The sequence below is a fragment of the Pterocles gutturalis genome, unplaced genomic scaffold (assembly GCF_000699245.1).
Source record: "Pterocles gutturalis isolate BGI_N339 unplaced genomic scaffold, ASM69924v1 scaffold7933, whole genome shotgun sequence".
Classification (NCBI taxonomy): domain Eukaryota; kingdom Metazoa; phylum Chordata; class Aves; order Pterocliformes; family Pteroclidae; genus Pterocles; species Pterocles gutturalis.
Genome location: NW_010125545.1, coordinates 19,349 through 42,811, shown reverse-complemented (window position 1 = coordinate 42,811; position 23,463 = coordinate 19,349). Strand labels below are relative to the sequence as shown.

General features: G+C 40.5%; 1 protein-coding gene across 1 annotated transcript in view; it reads left to right on the top strand.

Moving 5' to 3' along the window:
- Window positions 1-565: 565 nt before the first annotated feature.
- Window positions 566-23,463, top strand: part of LOC104465522 (band 4.1-like protein 4B) — a gene marked incomplete at its 3' end in the record, with an annotated part of 40,980 nt that continues 18,082 nt past the window's right edge. Inside the window, exon 1 of the mRNA XM_010078602.1 lies at window positions 566-739. Coding sequence (XP_010076904.1) covers window positions 566-739 — 174 coding nt within the window. The remainder of the gene's footprint in view (window positions 740-23,463) is intronic.

The following is a 23,463-nucleotide window of genomic DNA, read 5'->3' as shown; positions in this document are numbered from 1 at the left end:
AAGATTTGTTAGAAGATGAAAAATGTGGAAGAAAATAGAGAATGGATGAATTATAAAATAAGACAGTTGGGAAAGAGATTGCTCAAGCCAGTCTTGAAAAAAATAACACAATTTATAGAAAGAAAGTTCTTCTATTTACCTTCAAGCTAAGCTACTAAAAAGAATTGAATAAAATTATGAAATAGAAATTAAAAAGAGAAAGAAGTAGAAAAGAGTGTTTTCAGTCTTTTCTCCTTTTAAAATATGCTTACATGTTGTGTGGCGTTGTCCCTTCTCCTGTGTGTGTGGGTGAGAGTTCAGTGGTCTGAACTGATTTGTCAGACCTTCTTTGGATTTTGTGACTCCTAACTCTTGCACTAAAGCACGGAAAGATCATGTCTCCCCTCTCTCAAGTTCTTACAGCAATGGTAGGGAGACAGAATCTAGAAACCATTTAATCTTTTCTCTTTGTTAGGAGTCATACATTGGTTTGTCCTTTGGTTATTTGGTCGGAAGTCTTACCTTCCTATTTCTGTCCCTTAGTAAAGGCAAGTGCCAAATCCTGCACCTGGGGAGGAACAAACCCATGCACCAGTACATGCTGGGAGCTGACCATCTGGGAAACAGCTTTGCAGGAAAGGACCTCGGGGCCCTGGTGGACACCAAGTGGAACATGAACCAGCAACGTGCCTTTGCTGCAAAGAAGGCCAATGGTATCCTGGGCTGCATGAGGGGGAGTGTTGCCAGCAAGTTGAGGGAGGTAATCCTTCCCTTCTGGTTGGCACTGGTAAGGCCTCACCTGGAGTGCTGGGTCCAGTTCTGGGCTCCTCAGTAGAAGAGGTATACAGAGATACCAGAGAGAGTTGGGTGAAGAGCTGCTGAGATGATTAAGGGACTAGAGTATCTGTCATAGGAGGAAAGGCTGAGAGAGCTGGGAGTGTTTAGCCTAGAGAAGAGAAGGCTCAGTATATCAGTGTATATAAATACCTGAAGGGAGGGTGCAAAGAAGATGGAGCCAGGCTCTTTTCAGTGGTGCCCAGTGACAGGGCAAGAGGCAGTGGGCATAAACTGAAACACAGTAGTCTCTGTCTGAACATCAGGAAAAGCTCTTTTACTGTGAGGGTGACCAAGCACTGGAACAGGTTGTTCAGAGAGGTCGTGGAGTCTCCAACCTTGGAGATGTTCAGAAGCTGTCTGGACATGGTCCTGGACAACCTACTGTGGTTCTCCGTACTTGAGCAGGGGGATTGGACCAGGTGACCTCCAGAGGCCCCTTCCAACCTCAGCTGTTCTGATTCTGTTTCTAATGTGAGCATTTGTTAAATTAAAAAACAAACAAACTCTGAAGATATCAGGGACTTAATACCACAAAGGCATTTTGGACCACAGAAATACAAGTGATGGTGTTCATTTGCCCATGATAGTGGGGCAGAATCAAGTCTCTGGACTATTTGTCACTTGCTCTTGCAAATATCAAAGGCAAGAGATCCCACAACATCCTTAAGTACCTTGTTCCTTTGTTTTAGTGTTCTAACTATTAAAACTTATTCTAATACAGATAATCTCAGCTGCAAGTTTAAACTTTCCTGTTCCACCCAGACCCTCGCTGATTGCTGTCCTCTTCATAACGCACTTCTGTGTACTGAAAGAGTATGTTTAGATTTTTGTGGTTGGACTGTAGGTTATTAAGTGGTAGGCAGGTTATCCTTTTGTATTTTTTGAGACAAACATCCAAGCACTGTATTACTTGTTCCTTATAAGCCACATTTGCTAAAACCATTATCCTTGCAGTTGTCTCTTCGGTGCTTTCTCTTAATCTATCAGCAGTTTAAAACATAGACCCCCAAACTGAGTGCAAGATTCCAACTGTGATGTGTTATTAGCACCAAAAAACTGAAATTGCTTTCCCAACTCACTGATTGTCTAGGATAACACTCCTAGAAAACGAACTTGCCTCTTTTGGCAACACCCTAGTATTGGCCGTGTACATTTTTTAATCCACTATGAACACCCCATTCTCCTCTGCTGTACTGCTTCATTGATTTATCTCCTCTGTATAGTATTTTATGTTTGATGGGCTTTTTTTGTGTTTAAACCTCTTTTGGTTGATACTTCACTAGTACCATTTTGACTTTTCAGTGTAATCTTTAAAAAAATTATTGGTACAGAATTGTTTATTTAGGACATTTTTGCCTAAGTTATTTGAGCTACAGTCTGTCTTGATGCCATCTATAAATGTTTAAAAGCATATCATTCTGTCATCTAAACCGCTAATTAAACTGTTAGAAATAATCAGATCCAGAAAATAACTTTAAATGCCCTTCTGCTGGTTATTTAGCTGCTGCCTTCTGAGTGCATTTGATTAAGCAGATGAGTCCCCACATCATTGTAGTTTACATCATATTTCTCTAACTTGTTTATGAGAGTATTTAGGGGAATTTATGTTGGGAGCCTATTAAGATTGAACTATACTTCACCTGCAGTTTTCCTTTCAACCTTTAGGTTAATTGCTTTGTTGGAATCGGGAGAACAGGCTTTTAGATGAAATAACATCCATCTTAATCCTTCCTTCAGATGTATTTTCTGCATTGTGGTCATTTGGACACCTAAGTGGGAGACCTGGATCCCTGTGGAAAGTAGTGTGTAAGGAGTATGTCCTGCGGAAATACTTAAAATGCCCTTGTCTGAGGGGAAAAAAAGAAAAGTAACATATATTATGTACTTCTCCTCCTGTGAAGAGAAGCCAAGTATTTTGCAGTGAAACATGAAACACTGAAAATTTGCAGAAATAGCCCATTCTAACTATGGAAAGAGGGAAGTCCTACTCTGATAGATAGTAGAGGCCACAAGCTGGAGAAGGTAGCAGTTAAGAGTTTTGAATTTTATTTAAGGAGCAGGGTGGAAGAAATAGTATATCAATAGGCTCCTAGCTTGTAAATGCAGTTGTCTTCATACTGTTTGCTATAACATTTACTAGACAAATCAACCTCCCTCTGAGGTAGACTGAGAATAAATAAATAAATTTAAAAAAGTTGTCCAGGACCTTTCTTCTAGGGAACATGGTATGTGTTTTGTGTATCAGAGGGGTTTTTTTCCTCTTTGTTCTTTTTAGTGTGGATTTGCTTGCTAGTAATGAGTAGAGATAGGATACGGTAATGTGAAAGGGCTTACATAAACTGCCTTCTTGGAGTGGACCATTTTGTATTTTGGGAACTTTTCCCTTTGTATTTGTATCACTGAAGTGCCACTGTGTTATTTTGAGGATTTACTTTGGATATTACTGTTTTCCACTTCAGTGGTAACTCTTCTCATGGAAGAATTAGTTATGGAAGCAGATTTGATTTTCTGATATCTTCAGTTAATAAAGGAAAAGAAATAGATGGGTTTTCCTTGTTAATAGTAGGAACTCTTGAAAAATGGCATATGGGAGATTCGTTGGCATTAACAGTACACATCTTCTTTCCAACTGTTGATTTCTAAGCCATTCAGACACCCATGGACCGACTTGTTGACGGTGAGGCTGTGTAGATGCAGGGTCCTGGAGCACTCTCTATCTCTGGAAGAAGCAAGCCAGCAGGCATTTTTGAGGCTCGTGTTGCTAAGATGTAATTGCATGTGGATCCTCCTATCTGTAATAGAGCAGGAAGATTCCTATCTTGGCCCCTTCTGGAGAGAATTATTAACCCAGTAAAGCAGATGCTTCATGGTGTATCTGCAAATGAAGAGACTTCATTGTTGTTTTGAAATCAGTTATTCCAGCCTTCTGCAGAAAATGCCATTTCTTCTTTTCAGCAGAAAGTGCCATCTCCTGCAGAGGTCTCTGAGCATACATTAAGCATTGTTGTGTTGACTGCTGATCAGCACAGTATTTTTATTAGCCTTTCTACTCTTGTCGAAAAGAATCAGGAATTGAAGGAGTGACCCTCCTCTTTTGAGGTGGGCAGGGAATACTGTGGTGTATCTTCTCATGTGTCCTATGTTGCAAAGCATCTACTGTTGTTTCTGTATGTCTCAATACAGAGACAATGCAATTGACAACATAGAGACAACACAATTGTAAAATATTGGAAGTATTTTCAAATACCTCTTCTGTCACTAGGTGCAGATACTCATTCTGATCTGTTTTTTGACACAAAATGGCCTTAACTATCTTTGAGAGGTATTTTCCTTCTGTCTTTGAATTCAGATTTTCCTTTGAAATATAAGTTGAGACCATGATGAAGTGTCATAAGGTGATACTGTGTAAGCTACTGAACTGTAAAATCCTGAAGTTATGAAACCAATTTCATTTATTCAATAGAAGAAAAAATGATGTGGTATATTAAGTGGTAAAGTTGCTGTCCAAAACTCTCTCTTCAGAGGAACTTGAACAGGAAAATGCTTAGTATAACTAGAACATATTCTTGTTATAGGAGACTTTTCTAGATGCTTTCAGTTCATAGTTGTGTGGGTTGGAATGATAGTCCAAACTCTTACTCAAAGCAGAGACAAAACTGAATTTAGAACAGGTTTTTATTTTAATTCAGACTGAGGGCTTTGTCCTGTCATGAAAACATACAAAGATGGAGATTCTACAACCTCTCTGTGCAGCCTAGTGAGAAGATTTTTAGTGTTTCTAGATGGAACGTTTCCTATTTTAGTTTGTCTCGTTTTCTTACCATGCATCTCAGTAAAGAGCCTGGCTCTATCTGACTTTGCAGCTACTTCCGCTTAGATATCAGAAGATTGCTCTTGTGTCCCCCCAATCCTTTTTTTTCTAGGCTAAACTAGCCCAGTTCCTCCAGCCTTCATTCACAAGGAAACTGCTGCAATCCCCTGTAGACTGGTGGCCTTTTGCAGAACTTACTCCAGTTATCAGTGTCATTCTTGTACTTGTCCCAAAACCAGATGCAGTTTCCCAGATGTGATCCAGCAAATGTCCAGTAAAGAGGAATAGTGAGTTCCCTCGATCTGCCTGCTGCACTGGTGTTGATACAGTCCAGTGTGCTTGTTGGCCTTCATTGTTGCCAGGGCACACTTGTGGTTTGGGTTCAGCTTGCTCTCTGCTAGGAGCCTCATCCTTTTCAGCAGAGCTGTTCCCCAGCTAATCAGACCCCAGCCTGTACCACTGTAGAGGGTTAGTCCATCCCAAGAACAGAACTTTGTTTATGTTTGAATTTCATGTGGTTCCTATTGGCCCATTCTGCCAGCCCATCTAGGTTGCTTTGAATGGCAGTCCTTGCCCTGGAGGATGTCTGCTGCATCCCCCCAGCTTGATGTTTTCCAAAAAACTCAATGAGGATGCGTTACAGTTGTGGAACTCTATTTGTAACTGGCCTCTGTGTAGACTATGAACTGATAACTACTGCCTTTGAGCCCAATCATCCAACCAGTGTTTCATCCACTTGTTAGTTAATCCATCTAGACTTTATAATATACCAACTTGGATTCAAGGATGCTGTCAGTGACAGCTGTTGAATGCTGTAGAGTCAGGATAAGCAACATCGCCTGCTCTTTTCTCATCCACAGATCTAGTCATTTTGTCATAACAGATAATCAGGTTGATGAAGCATCATTTACCCTTGGTAATCCATGCTAGTGTTTTTCCCCATCATCATATTCTTTGTGTGCCCTATAGTATTTTCCAAGAAGATGTGTTTTATGATTTTTCACTCCGATTGAAGAAAGGCTGGCCAACCTGTAGTACTTCAGATTGTATTTTTAGCCTTTTTGAAGATGCACGCAGCATTTGCTTTTCCCTAGTCATTGGAATCTTCTCCAGTCTCCAAAGCCTTTTCAAAGTCTTTCAAGAACTGGGAATTATTGGGTAGATCTGAAACATCTATTCAGTGAATGGAAGGGTCAAAAAATTCTAAAAGTGCTTGTCCCATGCTTGTTTGTAAAACCAGCCTATGGTGACTACTGGTAGGCAGAAAGAAACAGTGGAGAAATTGATTTTTTGGGTTTTTTTCAGTTAAAATGAGTAACAAAATGAACACTTTCAGAAAACTGTCAGCTAAATATCTGAATGTTATGGGTCAATCCCTTTTAAAAGCCACAAATACTTTCTGGCATTGTTTTTTGTTTACATCTTTCTTCTCACAGAATTGGACATATACCAATATTAAAGTTTTATCCAGTAGAGTTGCAGAGTTGTAACATGGTGAGGTTCCATTGGTGGAATGCAATAATGGATAGGTGTAGCCTGTTTAGGAGGGATTGAAAGGAAAAGAGAGGGAAAGCTGCACTCTTAGTCAGGTAGGTCCTTGTCTGCATAGAGCTCTAGTGTGAAAGCAGAGACATGCTTGTTGAATCTGTGGGGCAGGGTCAGAGAGGAGGGAACACAAGCAGTGTTGTTTGTGAGTTTTTACAGGTTGCCTGACGAGGTGAAAGCTGGCTATATGAATGACAGAAGAAAAATAAATGTATTACTTCTTGAGTTTACTAACATTTTGGACACTGTCTGAAGCTATGTTCTCATTTAGAAGTTGAGGGAAGTATGGGCTGGGTAAACCATCTGCTTAATGGGTTAAAAATCATCTGAACCAGCTCAACATCCAGCTGGCAGCTGAGTGCAGCACACCAAGGGTTGACTCTGGAGTCCCTATTTTTCAATGCCTAGCGATCTGGATGGTGACATATATTTGTAAATGTTATTAAATTAGTGTGAGTGGCTGACACAATGTATGGCAAAGTATAAGTCTCAAGAGATTTTGAGAGATTTAAGGACTTCATTAAGTTGAACTCAAAGTGCGAAGTTGTGCGCCTGAGGCATAACAATACAGTGAACCAGTAGAGGCTGGGAACTGATGGGCTAAGTGGCAGCTTTGCTTAAAGGAAATGGGGGTTACAGTTGAAACTAAGTTGAGTACGAACCAGTAGTGTGCTGTCATTGCCAGTAAATCTGGTACTGTGCTACGTAAGGAGTGCAGCCAGCAGATCAAAGAAAATTGTTATTCTGTACTTGGCACTGATGAGCCTCTACCAGAAACGCTCCTTTTGGGCCCACTAGTTTAAAATAAATGTCAAAAAGCTGCAGATGTTTCAATGTATGATTACCAGGGTGGTCTGCATGACCTGCAAGGGGAGAGAGTGGGCTTTGTCTGATGTAGAGTAGACTAAGGGGTGATCCAATAGCAGCCTTCAACTATTTGGAGGGCGGTTACAAAGATGATGGAGCCAAGCACGTCTTCATACTGGTAGAGGATATAACAAGACAAAGACCTGTTTTCAGCTCAAGAGGTTCACATTGCACGTTATGAAAAATTTCTCCACTGAGAAGATAGTGTAGCACTGGAGCAGGTTATTCAGAGAAACCATAAGAATCTCTGCCCTTAAAGCTTTCCAGGAGTTGTCTGTACTATCTATCGGTCTATCTATCTGTCTATCTATCCTTATTGTGTCTGGATCTTCCAAGACAAAGGATATATCGAAACCTCCTGTCCCTTGATAATTTTACGTTATTTCAATTTGTTTTTCTTTAATTTTACTTGGGAGTGTGTATGTATAGATGTAAAACATCTCTGAATTCAGTGGAGATGCTTAACATCCTCTAGCAGCATGCTTTGCAGTTAATTGAGATACCTCCAATGTGGAGAGGGAGAGGTGGGGAAAGAAAAAACCGCAGTTGTGTCCCTTTGAACAAGAATGCCTTGTTCAGTGTTGGCACCAGTAGTCTTTTGGGCTTTGTCCTAGGCGAGCACAGTAATCTTTTTGGCTTCAGGACTGCAGACTGGCTTGTCTTTCTATGAAGCAACTGGAGTCTGGGCAGGTTTTTCTGGACTTTTTTTTTTTTAATCTTCCCCATGATGCTGAGAAATTTTGCCCTAGTAATGGAATTCTGATAGTGGTGTTGGGAAATTTTTAATATCCTTATAGGTTTCATTGCTTTTAATGAGCCTCTTGACTGAAACAGGGCTGAGAAAGTGGGATCTTAAGCATGCATGCATATTTTCACATGTGCACCCGTGGACACGTTTGACTACTTTGGGGAGCTGTGAATTCCTCAGAAGCAGTTTTGTCTTAAACTCCTTGTATCTCACTAAATCAGCATCTCTGTCACAAGGGCTTTCTCTGTCACTGATGGATGGCAATTCGTGTTCATAACAGAAAGTAAGAAACTTGAAAGCTGTAGAGAGCCTGTGAATTCTTAGAGTATGTTTAGTAATCCCTCCCTGTCTGAGGCTTCAAGAGTTAGTTAAGAATATTTATATTCACACCAGAAGACTGAGCTTATTTTTTGGACATAAACATTGGCTTGGTGCAGTAGCATAGTCCAAATCTCAGTGCTTAATATGTTTAATATGAAATAATCCTCTATTCTGACTAGTACACCACTGATTATCCTCCTACCTTCATCTTAGTTGCTGCTTAATTATTATCTTTCAGAAGTAGTATGCCATACCTCTGGCACCTGCTATTTTTGTCTGTAATCTATAGTAATTTTATAATATTTTTTTAAGTCTATCTATTCACTAGTGGGTATATGTTGTGAACCTGAAGCACAAAACCTGAGTTGCTCATGAGTTTGTGTTTGAAAGGCATAGCAGGGTAGTGGGTTGTGTGAGAGCTGTGCTTCCTTTCTCTTTAATTTAAGGCACTGGCACTTCAGAGTTTGTTGCACAATTTTTTGGAGCTGGTTGTATGGGCAATGTGTTGCTTGGGCAATCCTTTGAGTATTATGGGCTGTGGACTCGGGGCCTTCTGCCAACTGGTTGCCCAATTTATTTCCCTCCTGTACCTTGATTCTTATCTTGCAGTCTGTTCTCTAGTACAACTATTTACACGTGCAAATATTTTGTTAGTTTTGGAAAATTTTTATCAGTTTTAAGAAATTTGTCCATATATATCTTGGCTGCTTTGCTTTTCTAATGCCATCTATTTCCCCCCTCTGGTGCCTCCAGATTTGGTAATTACATTTGCTTTTGAACTTAAAAAGTTCTTCTTAAGTAGCTTAAACTTACAATAGCTTGCAAGTAAGTTAAACTTACAATAACTGTGTTTAGGCAAAAGTTAGATAGAATGTCTCAAGTCTTAAAGCTGTGCAAAGCTGGTAGTATGAACATCTAGATCGTGTTAATAGGGCCAAACCAGGCACCGTTAAGGCGTGGTTGTACTGGGCACTGCAGTATCAAGCAACAAGATAAATTCATGACCTTAAGGCAGATCTCACAAGCCTCCATAAAGTGTGTATACAGTCTAATAGAGAAAGATGTTTATTGTATTAATACTAACAATCCCTATGGGTCTCAGGTTAGTAGAAGACAACTGGCTGGTTTCATGTCTTTCTCCACATTGTCTCTTCTCCAAGCTGTATTCCTCAATTGTACCTTGTATATGTCAAAATTCACACCTGCTTCTGTGGTTCCTGTTCCCTTCTTCTCAGTTTTATTGCTGTCTTCTCTTGACTCTTAAATTCTCCACATGGTCGCAGCCTTCACTCTTTCGGTTCAAGTCTTTCTCCTCCACAACAGTGTGTTTCTGATTCTTCAGCTTCTGGATCAGTAGCATATGAGGTGTTAAGATATATTCTCCTGGTGTTGTATCTCTAAGTATGGTGTTTACATCACTAGTGAAAAACACCGTTGAGTACATAGCACACTCAGTTCTTGCATGTCTTGCAAAGTTAGATTCCGGACTGTCAGTAGATTATTTTTGTTAGGGCTTTCTTTGTTTTGAGCAGTGTCTTTGGTATGCCCTTTGAACCCTTCTTACACTTTGGTTAGTCAGTCTCATTACGTAGTGGAAAACGATATGTGTTTAACCTAGTTTTTAGTATTAAAGCTTAATAGCATAAGGAATTTAGCCATAGTAGTTCTAGCACAGAGATGTTCTGTGGTTACTGTGTAGAGCTCCTGTTCTGACATGGGTGCTCAATTTCCTGAGAACTTCCTTCTTTTGAGGTTCAGAAGTTATTCCAGAGTAAATCACTTGTAGCATAACCTCTCCGTGAGGGAAGTGGAATGTCAGTTATCTTACAGAGGGATGCTTTCCCAGGTTTTCATGGTCGGTATCCAAAAGGTGAACAAGCCGTAACTCATTCCTTTGTCTGTGTGTCTCTTGCAGAGTCCTGAAGACAATTGGCGTCTCTCTCTGGAAGATGATGTTTTAAGCATTGACTGTGTTATGGTCAAACAAATCAGTTAGACATGCACCTTTCTGAAAATTGTTACTTAATCTTGCATGTCTTGGGAACCAGATGTGTTACACCAATAGATTTTGCTTTGTTTGTTTGCTTTGTGTAGTTAGGCTTCCATTTTTCATGCACTTATATTTGACTAAATAGACATTTTGGAGCAGAATAACAGAGATGATGGTTTAAGTTTAGAGTTCAATGTCTATCATTATCCTTGTGCTTCAGAAAATTCCTACAATTTAATACTCACACTAGTTTATGTTTTATCCTGAAAATTCAAAACAACTAGCAGCTTTAACCATGATGAAAGTTAGAAGACAAATGGAACATAACATGAGAAAATACTTTGTTTCTCAATTCTGCATTGTAAACAAAACTGCATTGGTTCAGCCTGAGTTACACATGCAGTCAGGAAAGGTTTGTTACCAACAAACTGTCAGTCTTGTGTCTGTTCACTTGCAGGAAGCTTAAATTAGGGGGTAGGGGAAAGTAGAAGAGTTTGACTCACATGGGTTGGGAGGTAATAAATCTAAACCTACGCTTACATTTAAAGTAACATAAAGCTTTAAAAATGCTTTTAAAGTGTTAAATATTTGTCATATTGTAATTTGTAAGTTTTGTGCTTTCATGATTCACAGGGAATGGGTGAATAACTCAGGCTGGGGAAGGACAATTTCAAAACCATGAGATTTTGCAGCCCCTGGATGTCATGAAAATGAGACTGGAAAGCATTTGGTGTTGCTTGCAGGCTTGCATGTGCTCCCCACTGGTTCTCTGTGGCCCATGGAGTCTGGGCAGTTCGCTTTGTGTGGAATCTCTGAGCAGGAAGGAGAGAGTGCTCTCACATCAGAGCAACCTATATTTTGGTGGGTTGGTTGCGTCAGGAAATATATTTTAAAATGCCCACAGTTATTGAATAGCAGAGTAGTCGTTTCCTCTTCTGAATGTTGGGTGTGGGGAGGGAGGAGGAGAGAGACAGACAAAGGAGCCATCCTGTTTCTCGGAGAGGGAAGGAGCTTTTATCCCTCATTGAGGACGTGAGTTCAGTGCTCTGTATTGTGAGTAGAGAGTATTGCCTTTCAGTAACGATGAGTATGGCAGGTATAAGATAACCTTGTCTTGAGCTAGGACAGTAAGAGTGACTAAGGTGACTCCCTGCTTTCCATACTTCCCCTAAATACTGGCTATTTTTAATCATACTGAAGTAATACATACTGAAGTAGTAATCTGTACACAATGTATGAGAAGTCTAGATACCAAGGTAAAGACTGGAGTCTGAGACAGGGTGGGTGTTTGTACTGGGTTTACATGGCAAGGTTTTGGTAGCAGGGAGGCTGCAGGGGTGGCTTCTCTGAGAAGCTACCAGAAGCTGTCCCAATGTCAGATGGAGCCAGTTCCAGCTGGCTCCAAGACAGACCTGCTGCTGGCTAAAGCCGAGCCTGTCAGTGACATTGGTAGCACCTCTGTGTTAACATATTAAGAAGGGGTAAAAAATGGCTGCACAGCAGCTGTGAGAGACAGGAGGAAAAAAAAAAAAAGTGAAACAGCCCTGCAGACACAAAGTGGAGAAGGAGAGGGAAGAGGTGCTCCATGCATTAGAGCAGAGATTCCCCTGCAGCCTGTGGAGAAGGCTGTGGTCATCGTGCAGGTTGTCCCCCTATGGTCTGTGGAGGACCACAGTGCAGCAGACATCTACCTGCAGCCTGTGGAGGACCCCATGCTGGAGCAGGTTGATGTGCCCTGAAGGAAGCTGCAGCCTGTGGAGAGCCTGTGCTGGAGCAGGCTCCTGGAAGGAGCTGCGGCCCGTGGGGGACACACACTAGAGCCGTCTGTTCGTGAAGGACTGCATCCTGTGGAAAGGTCCCACACTGGAGCCGTTCTTGAACTGCAGCCCATGAGAAGAAGCATGAGGAGGAAGGAGCAGCAGAGGTGGAAGTGTTACAAACTGACTGCTACCCCCTTTTTCTGATGCTACTTGCCAGGGAGGAGGTAGAAGAGTCAGGAATGAAGTTAGGCCTGGGAAGAAGGGGAGGGGTGGGGAGAGGATGGTTTTAGTTTTGCTTTTATTTCTCAATATCTTACTCTGTTATTATTGTCAATAAATTAATCTTCCCCAAGTTGAGTCTGTTTTGCCTGTCATGGTGGTTGGTGAGTGTTTTTCCTGTATGTATTTTGACCCATGAGCTTTTCATGTTATTTTCTCCTCCTGTCTTGCTGAAGCAGGGGAGTGAGAGTGGCTTGGTAGTCACCTGGTGGCTAACCAAGGTTAACCCACCACAGCATCTAAAAATCAGAGGTGGAGCAGCATGCTTCCAAACCTTTTTATGCATCAGAGTCAAGCAGTCTGCTGCTTTTCTTCTTGAGCATTAATTTTAACTCTAGTTGTGACAGATGGAACATTCCTTCTGAGAGGTGAGAATCAAGCCTAGAGACATTTGTGAAACAATTTAACAGTGGTTTTGTTTAGAATTAAAAAAGACCTGTCTTGCTCCACCTCCCTCCCCCTTCAAACGAAAGGATGCAGATTTCAATGGAGTTTAAAATAGGTTAAAAAGTGCTCTTTAAAATGTAGGTAGCATTAGAGCATATGTTAGTGTGACATGTTGAATCTAATTTATAAATGTGTACAAAGTGCAAGACTCTTAGAAATTCTATCAAGTTGTAGGTAAAACTGAAAAGGAAACTAAGGTCAGTCAAATCACAGAGCCACAGGATTACATAGGCTGGAAGAGACCTAAAGGAGGGTATCTGGTCCCATCCCCTTGCTTAAAGGAGGGTCATCACTGAATTCAGACATGGTCGTTCAGGACTTTATCCAGTCAGGCCGTGGAAGCCTCCACATGTGGAAATTGCATGCCCTTTCTGGGCAGTGTGCTCAAATGTTTAATTACCCTCATAGTGTAACTTTTTTTCACATGTCAGTTGGAACCTTCACTATTTCAGTTGATATTCAGTCTCTCTTCTTCAAGAGCCTGACTCTGACTTTTCAGTAACAACACAATAGGTATTGAAATGCTGCTCTTGGGTACCTTAGCCTTCTCTTCTTCAGACAGTTCTTTGAGCTTCTCCTGATGTGGCATATGGTGCAGTGTCCGAACATCATCACAGCCCTTTCCTGAACTTGTCAGTGTCCTTATGTACTGCCTTCACACAAGTTGACTGCATAGCCCAGCTTGGTGTCGTCAAAGGAGTCAATATGTGTTCCATCTCTTCCTCCGTGTGGTAGATGCTGTTAAACAAGATGGGTTCCTGGATAGATCCCTGAGGAATTCCACTTGTAACTGGTTTCCAGGTAGTCCAGTGATCCAGTCATTTTTTCACCCACAGTAATCCATGCATGTAGATGACAGTGTCCCAGTTTGGATGCAAGGATGTTGTGGGAAACCATGTTGAAAACCCAACAGTTGAGCTAAACTACTTTTGCTGGTGTTTCATCCAAGATTTAAAAAGAGGGTATAATTTAAGATCTTCAGCGTGCATGATGGGAGAGTGATGGAGCATTCAGCTTATCACTCTCTTAATCAGAATTGCTTGTTTTCCCCCAGCATATGGTATTTTCTATACAGGGAGATGAAAAACTGAGTGTCTCATAATCTACAGAATCTCTGGCTGTATCAACAGTCATATGTGCTTTGTTGCTCAGCCTGAATACACTTCATCACATGCTGTCTTTTTCTGAATCGACACAGCTGAACAAGTGAGTTGACACTTGTTTTTCCTGCGTCATTGGTGCAGTTTTGTGTTGGTTGCAGTCAAAGGCTCTGCTGGCTACATGTGTATGACTTAAGTCAGCTGGATTGTTGGTGTAGTTTGAAAGCTGTTAGGCAGCAAAATTGTCACTACGGTTGGAGTTTGGCTTGCATAACTTTGCTCCAACAGAAGAACAAGAGTTTGTTCTTGACTTGGTTGTCCAAGTCTGGAAATGAGAAACATTGTTTCTATTAGCAGTAGAAGAGGGAATTAGGACAGCAAAATCTGATCCTCTGGTGACTTAGTTACTGCGGGTGGTTTAGTTTTAGTTGCATATCGATTGAATATTTAGTTGAAGTGTTGTGAGTTTGTGAGAATTCTCTGCTCCTGTGTTCACTCTCATTGTGAAATAAAATTCTGAGACAAAGAGCTCCCTACTGATTTTGTTTGTCTGCTTTTTAAACAAAGGGTTTTGTTATTTATCTGCTTGGAGGCTGTCTTGCAACTGCAAAGAAATGGTGGTATAGCCTTTGCTGGGGCCACCTTAAAATGATTTTGTTTTTAACTAGTTCATTATCCCTCCAAATAAAAGCTGTGCTGTGAAGTGGCTTCATCTTACAGTGGCTTTTGGATATGAACTTGTCCATGCTTGCATGGTCTGATATATGGATACTGTGAGTAAGGAATTGGTGCATTTCTTGCCATTTGTTTCCCTGAATTAAAAAAAAAAAAAAAAATAGACTAAAAGACCAAGTTACCATTTTAAACAGCTGAGATGGCAGCAGTTCAGCCACGTGGGACTGGCCAATTTGGAGTGCTTGATCTGTTCTGTCTTGAGGCCCAGGCTCTGAGAAAAAGCTTTTTGCAAAAGTTTTCAAGCACAGCAAAACTTCTGTTGAGGTAAAATGCCCAGGTGGAAAGAGCCACCTCATTAACCCATCATGGTAACCTGGGAGCAGCTCCAGCTTAAGCTTTACTGAATCTCTGTCAGTAGCAAAGTTTTCCTGTAAGCTCCTATTTGTTAATTCACAGGTGAAATAAGCAAGCTGAAAAGCTGACACTTTTTTTTTTTTTTTAATTCTTTATGGTGCTTAAGTTTAATTTCCACTCTAGTCTTTTGGATTCTGTTTTATTTCTCTTGACAAGTAAATGGCTAGAATCAATTTAGTGACATAGAGACAGGTGGGGCAGCCAAGCCTCAAAATGAGAGACAAAAATCAAACCTTCCTGCAAATTACTAAAAACTGCAGCCTGCTGCAAATGGATTTTCAAATCAAACCATATGTGGGGTAGCCTTCTAACTATTGCTAATCTATCTGTAGTCTCTGGAATATATGTACATGTAGCATATACCTTTGGTAATGTATTTTCCTCTTCATCTTTATTTTGCCTAAAAGATTCTGAAGGCAGTCTTTTAAAGTGCATGCAAAGGAAGTGGTGGCATATGATATTCCCTTCAAGAAGGCAGCAAAAATTGCAGCTTGCAGGGAATCTCACAGGGGCAAAGTCTGACACTCATGCAGATTTGTGGTTCTTCTCTTCTGTTTGTCTTTTTTGAAAATGTCACTTTTCCATATTCTGATCAATACTGTGTTTTTTCTGCATACTAACTATGGGGTCAGAGGTTTGCTTAATAATCACTGCTTTTATCTTCTCAGCCTCTTACTTTATTGGATGATCTGTTGGTTGGCATGAAATAAAACAAATCAGTTTTAGGTATAACCCAGTCTCTCTGCTCATCATGTTGACACTTAGAACTTCTGACTTAAATGTGGTTTTCTGTTAATTATTAAAAAAAAAAAAAAAAAACAAACCCAGACACATCAGTTCTTGTTCATTCTTCAGAATTAAGATAACCAGAATGTTGTGTTGCCATGACTATTTCACTGCTGCAAGGTGTCCATTTCTCCTTTAGATGTGAATATTTGTAATAAAACAAGAAGTTAAATTCTGTAACATGATGAGAACTTATCTTGTCTCACACAATTCGTTTGCAGCAGTGAGGAGATTGGAGTGCTGGACTTATTTTCAATATAATAAAAGTAGGTCTGGCATTAGGGTTTGTTTTTTTTACTGAGCAGTGGCATCATCTAAGGGTTGATTTATATAAGCTTGAACTATTGTTTATTCTAACTTTTTAAAAATTATATTAGTGAGGTTTTTATTATAAAAACCACATGGCTGTTCCTATTGCATCTTCCATCTTTCTAGAAAGAAATGTAATTTGTAGTGATCTTCCTTAATTGCATATACTTGTCTGATTACGTTTGTCTTTAAGAACAATTTTGTCTTCCCGGTTGCCCACTAAATAAAATATTTTTAGTGGCAAACTTCCCTGGTCTTTCCCTGTTTTTTAAGCTGCTGACTGTATACCTGAAGTTCTAGAGGTTTTACTGACTTTTCTGAATCACTGTATTTCTGGTTGTCTTCAGAGAGAAGCAAATAATTGGAGTTCATTCTTTGGAGAAGGCTTGTGACTTAGTATATGAAAGAGCAAAGAGTGAAGAGTGCTGAAGTCTGTTGTCTGTCTAAATAAATAGGTAACTTCTACAAGGGTTTGTCTTTGCATTTCATATCTGTAGAGCTTCTGAGGAAGGACTACTTTAGAGCCTTGTCCTCAAGTTCTAAACTCCCTTTGTGGTCACTGCTTCTGTGTTTCGCATCTTTGAATTTTGTTTACCAGCTGTAATTGTCAGGGTGATCAATAATTAATGTTATTTTTATGGAAGGTTTAGCACTTTATAAGACTTTGCTAAATAAGTGAATAGGTAATTAATGCTAATGTTAGCATGCATGTGGAATTAATTTTCTGCAAATAGTGGCCACAAATAATATGTATTGTTTAAGTAAAAAAAAAAAAAAATTTTGAACAGTATGTGATATTTCTGCTGTAAGAGGTGAGTGGTTCTAAGGAACTTCTAGTTTTGCCCAGACATAGATAAAATTAAATTCCTGCAGCATGTGTGATATGATGTTTCTAAAGGAATCTGCATCTTTTTGCTTTTACAGGTCTTGTTCTATATGCTAAAAGCAATAATCTATAAGGCGTCTCAGAGCAGCCCTTTTAGGTTTTGCCTCCCAGGTACAACACACAGCTTTGTGACCTTCTCCTTGTCCTGTTACCCAGCGTTCAAGGAACGTGCTTTTGGCACAACAGGTCCCGTGCCAGGCTGTATAATGTGGCCCATAGATGAATGTTATGTGAGGAGGGGGTTTGAAAGCACTCTTGGCTTAAATCAGTAGTGATTCTATACTGGTGTAACTTCCCCCTGCAGGCCCTTCTTTACTGGGCACATAGCTGCACTGACAAACCTTTTGGGTAAGAGTTGGAAACAAAACCTGTGACTTGGCTGGCTGGGACATCAGGGACCCCGCAGGCTTCCTTTAGATAAAGAACTTCTGCCTTGTAGTGCGTCTGTCTCTGACTGGGCATTACTGCTGGTCTGAGCTGCATCTCTGTCAGAGGAAGGTTGCCATAGAGCCTTGTCAGTGAGCTATTTTATTTTAGACAGCCGTAAGTGTCCTACTTAAAAACAAATTTAAAAAATTGGAAAGCGTTGAGTCAGGCACACATACATACAAAATGTGTATAAAAGATATGTGTCCGTATGAAAAATTCTATTTGTACAACTGCATCTATTTAAAACCATTCTACTCCTGGAGCACTCAAATGCAGATGTATAAGAAAGCAAAGATGTCTTTTTAAACTTTGGTACTGTCATTAGCATAAGAAAGCAGAGAGTCTCTGCAAAATTTTCCCGAGATTCTCTTCTAGTAGCATTTACTGCTTTCTCCTTCTCTTTTAGGTCAACGTAGCTTATGCTGGTGTTCTGTGTTATTTCTCAAATGCAATTTAAAGTCATTACCTAGAATGTTCTCTAGCTCTCCAGCAAAATGGCACCTTTATCCCATTGTGATTTGTGCAGGAGGACAATGGGCAAGTCATGTAAGGGAACTATAACTATATGTGTTGTGTTTGATGGTATCCTCTCTTAAAAGTGGATGCCAGTTCAATAACCATAGCTTAGCTTTATCAAGTACTGTCTCTACCTCCGGGGATGCAGAACTGTAAATTATATCTTGAGTGGTGGTATCATGTAGGTTAAGAAGTCTCAGCATAGGTTTTTGTTCTCCTCATTCTAGCTACTTTATGTTTCTTCAGCTGGATGCTTGAACCTGAGATGTATGTAATATTTCAAGCAGGTCAGGAGAGGGAGCTGGCAGTCTAGGGGTGAAAAAGAATCCTCCTTCCATACAAATACCTTTTTTTAAAATTTTGCCTCTGAGTGTAGGGGTAACTTGTCTGTATCTGAAATAACAGGAATCCAGACCCAATTCTAGAACAAAAAGTTACAAGCAAAGATTTTTTACTGCTTTCTTTGTTCTGTGGCTGATGGTAGTTTTTATCTGTTGCCTGAGGGTGGCATTTAGAAGTGTTGCCAGTGCTTTTTCTCTTGGAAGAGGTGCATGTTGCCAGTAGTGCATGTAGGTGACAGGGACAGTAAGCAGAAACTCTCACCTTTATCCAAGTCCAATAAAATAGTCAGTGCTGATATTCATGTTGTCAGTAGTAGTTGCACTTATAGGGCACTAACCTAAGTAGTATCTGCTTGCCCTTCATGTGGCTTTTGGAAAGATTAAAGGCTCTTCAAAGACAGCATGCCCTTCGGATGACCTTAATTGAAATATAAAATTGTCCTGCATAAGGGCTTCCCCGCTGCAGTAGCCTTAGCCATCAGCCAGGTTCCCACTCAGCCCCTCATTCAGTCCCCCCATCAGCAGGATGGGAGAAGAAAGATATGGAGAAAAAAACAGGAACAAGAAATCTCATGGGTCAAGGTAAAGACAGCTCTTTCCTAGCCTCAAATCCACTCTTTCACTCCTGACTTTTGTACCCCCTTCTTTCCGCCACCACCAGCAGCCAGCGGGTCCATTGTGGAGATGGTTGGAACCAGCTGTGTCCAGCATGGAGCAGCCCCAACATCTTCCTTGAAAAAGCTAAGGAAGTGGTGAAATTCTCCCTTCCAGATAATGTAGGTCTTGAAACGTGATAGTTTCATGCTCCTTTTTTTTCACCAACATAATGGACTTCTGAGGCTCTAGGTGTGCTACCTTAACCAGTTTTTGAAGGACTGTACTGTAAAGCTCAGTCAGTGAAAGTGCATACATTAAAAAAAAAAAAAAAAACAGCGCAAAACCAGCTTTCAGGAAAAGTTAGCGTTGTACAGATCCTTTTACAAAGTTAGTCCACATGTACTTGCCTGCTTGAGGAGGAGGCAGAATGTGTTTCACAGATGGGCACGGAAGTGACTGGAAGCAGGGGATGTGCAAACTGACAAAGGAAACCCTGCCCTCACCCTTCAAATCTCACCTGAATTTCTCAAATCTGTTTTATGTTTTAAGTGTGACATATTTATGACAAGTTACTTGGCATGGTTTTGGGCTCTTTAGTGCTTGTTCTGTATATAAGGTAATTCCTTCTCTGCAATATTTTGTGTATATTCTCTATGATGCTGTGCTGCCATTCCAATCTTAGATTCATCCCAGTGAGTTTGTATTTTATGAATAATTAAAAATCTTGTCTTCATTCCTATTGCAGAGTTTGAAAATAGCATATTATTGTTCCCTACCTTTAATTCTTGGTATTTTGAGTTCTTGGTTTTGGGGTTGTTTTTTTGGTTTTTTGTTTTATTCACAAGTGGCTGCCCTTACATGGCAGGTAGAAAGCTTAGGCTGATATGAGAGACTTGACCCGTGTCGTTCTGGTATGGTAAAGGTATCATGGTGTGACTAGAAGCCAAGTGCCGTTTGGGTTTATGTAGGGCCTTGCCTGGTACATATAAAATATGGTGATCTACTTATTTGTTCTTGTTCAGGCTTCTCCGCTATACGAGTTCCATAGACTTTTAACCTTCAATTCTTATTGTCCTGTGAAAACGAGCAGAGGTGCTACTTGTCTTTTGCAGTCATTAATCCCTATTTCCATCTTCTTTAGCAGGGATTGAACACTGATTCTTCTTGCCAATAATTGGTGGGAGAAATGAGAGTTTGAATGCTGTTGAGAAATGCTGCTGTGCAGCAATAGTGAGGTTTACTATACCCACTGTCTGGGTTTGTTTGTTGGTTTGTTTTTTTTTTCCTTAATATCTGTCTGTAAAATCTTATTGGCATCTTAGTCACAGAAATCCAGCTCACTTTGCACTGTTGGTGCCAATCTGTTAGCAGGGGAATGTGCTTAAATGGTAGTGTCCTGTTCCTTTATTTGCGGTTCCCTGTATTCCCTTGATGGGATGTGACTTGTGAGAGTTCTAGTCTTCTCATAGACTTTGAGAGTAGTTTGAAGGAAGAGTCTTGGCTTGTTGTTTGGGGTTTATTTTTTTTGCTTTGCTCATAAGCTTCTTTTGCTCAGGAAATAGCATTTTTAGTTTGGGATATTGACAAAAATGACTGGGAGAAAAGTGGGCTCTCAAGGTTAGAATAAATAAATGACATTCAGGGGATATATATATATATTTTTTTTTTTTTTGTCTCCTGATGAAGGGGTAGGGTTTTGATGCTGTGTGTATGTGTTTGGCATTTTTTATTGTTTTGGGGTACTTTTGCAGAGGGAGGTTGAGGTGATTTTGCCTTTTGTTTTTAGCTAAGTTCTCAAAGGGGTTAGAATGAATTTTGTTCTCCTTTAGCTAAGAGTTCATATGCTTCATCAGTTGCATTTTCTTCTGGGCTTGTTCAGGAATCCTGCTTGTTTCCGTGGTCTGTACTACATTTAAACATAATTGGCATGCAGTAGCAGGCTCTGAAGCAGTGCTGCTTTTATTGGCGTGACAGGGTGAAAGGCTTAATGCTCATTTGAACAGTGACATATTTTTAAGTGAGCTTGGAGCTGGAACTGAAAACTTGAGCCAGTGGTTGACTGGCAAGAAAATAACTAACATCTTCAAGAAGCTTGAGCAACCTAGTTAGCCCCATTTGAAATATGATATATTAAGAAGTAACTTGCTTTTCTTTTAGTCTTAACATTGAATTAATTGTATATTGAAAGAAAGCAGTATTTGCACGATTATAAGCACAAAAATGCTGCCAGGACAGTCAGGGACTTTTCAGCTTCTCTGCTGTGACAGTGTCTGCACGTGCAGGAGAAGCTGGGAGGGAGCACAGCCCCAATTACTAGCCTAGGATTTGACCTTAGATTTAGGATTGAGACCCAAATTTGACAATGGTATATCCCATATCATGCATGTCCTGCCCAGTATATTGATGAGGATCTGTCCAGAAACTCTCTCTTGCTCCAGGTTGTCTCCCTCTGGGTCACCCCTCTCTCAGGGTCATCTTGGTCTCTCGGACACTTGGGCTCTTATCTCCATTCCAGGATTGTGGTTTTGGGACTCTCCCTGCTCCGGGATCATTAACCGGAAATGGGCTGAGCCTTGGTCATGGGGTGGTTAGAAGTATCACTGTGTGTCACTCATTTGTATATTTGTATATATTATTATTATTATCATCATTTTTATTTTCAATTTTACTGTAGTTTAGGTATTAAATTGTTCTTATCTCAACCCATGAGTCTCTTTTCCCTTTATCCCTTTAATTCTCTCCCCCATGCCTGGGAGGGGGGAGGGTGTGCAAGCGGTTATTGTGTTTGGCTGCCAGCCAGGGGTCAAAATTCCAACAGTGGCCCGGGCCCCCAGGTCATGGCTAGTTTGCAGAGAGCAGCATGCTCCCTGCAGTGTCACCTCTGGATCGCAGCATGGAAACTGGAACTTGAAGAAATGTCACTGTCTTTGACAATACTTACTGTAGCAGCATTGCTGGGCTGCATGGTTTTCAGTGCAGCTTTTGCAAGCCCAGCTGTGGCCTCAACAGTGTACTTGGCTGAAGCTGTTAGATATCATAACAATTGTGCTGTATAATATCCAGCTTTTTTTAGTTATAAGCTAACTCTGACATGCCTACAAGAGTCATGACCCAAAGGATGACTTCACTGTAGTCACGTATTGCTCAGTGACCTACCTTAGAGGGTGCAGTGTGGTGTCTGTCCCATGTTCTTCCCAGCAGACCTAATTAAGAGGTTTATAAGAATATAGAAAGAGTTGCACTCTTACGCTTAAAATTATGCAAATACTGCTTTCTTTCAGTACAGGTGAATATGTTTGAGAAACTGAGGGCTTGACTATAAGTTAAAGGACAGATGATAATGAGCACCAGTACTCAAGGCTGATTAGAAACCCAGATGGCTTTATGCATGTTTAGCCTGTTGTATATCCGAAATGCTGGGAAACAGCATTGCCAGTGACTGTTAAAAGGCAAAGCAAGTTCTCACCACTAAGCAATATGACCAGTAGATAAAGCTGGTAGGTAGATTAGGTTGTAACTAAGGTTGTAGGTTTAAAAAATGAGTTAGCGACAGTGCAGGTGTAAGAAGACCAAGGAGAACATACTGAGCTACCCTGTTCCAGGAAATGTTGATGCCATGGGAATAGAGCAGGCCTGCAGAGCAGAGCATTGCTAGCTACAAATGTTCCTTTACTAACTTACTAGAAGCTAAAACCTGGTATCTGTGACCATGAGATCATAGCAGCACACTCTGCAAAAATATCTGACATATTGCAGAATACACAATCCTGTGCTTTCTCTAGAAAAAGAAACTAAATGTGCCCTACCTACTCATTTCTGCTACTACTTACTATTCAATTTGGGATACATTACAGTTAATTGGCTTTGAATTTTTTCTTGGCAGTAATTTATTTTCCTTTTCTTTGGTTATCATTTTGTAAACTTCTAGGCTATTTCATGTACTCATGGCCTATTTGATGGGTTGTTTTCCCAAGCACAACTTCAGCTCTTTCTGAAATCTGTTACTATTTCATTTGTAGTGTTGTAATCCAAACTCTCCAGTATGACTCAACAATTTCAGTCACTCCACTTGGGTTCATGTAATGCAGTGTGCTTGGTTGCTACATAACTGCACTTTAGGTGTAGGAAGGTGTGCACGGGAGCTCTCCAGCTTTGCTGTGTGTGCTCTGATACCGATCAATGGCACTCTTGCACTGCATCTACACTAAACGGGGACTTTTCTGGCTTCTGTGTCCACTTTTCATACCCTTTGGCAGAACCTTTTGAACAATTCTGGAATAGCTAAAATCAACCCTTATCGGCTTGTTTGAACAGAGCCAGTTGGTGTAATATGTCCCTGGCTGATGAATTTTCCCTTTCCTTGATGCCCACAAAAAGCATGTTAAAACCTCTTGCGTATTCATATGTCATACAATCGTGGAATGGTTTCGGTTCAAGGCTGGAAGAGTTTCTAATTAGAGAAGTTAATCTTTGTTTTGTCAGGTTATATCTGACAAGAATTTCCACATATTCACTGAAACTGGAAGTCTTTAACAGCTAAAAATTTAGGCTACTCAAAATGTGGGCCATGCAGCTGTCACTGTGGCTCTACCAGGTGCTTTATACCCACGCTTACTTGTAGGAGGACCCAGCAGTAAGTCCCCATTAAACATAAGAATTTTCTTTGGTGCCATGATTTTTTTCTTTCAGTAGTTGCTCACTATCATAGAGCTTCCCAACCTGCAAGTTTAATACAGTCTTCAAGGACAAAGAGGCAAAAGGGAACACGAGGGACTGCTTCGTGCTAGTTCAGTTCTACCTTGGGTTGGGGCTGTAGTTTTGTTTGT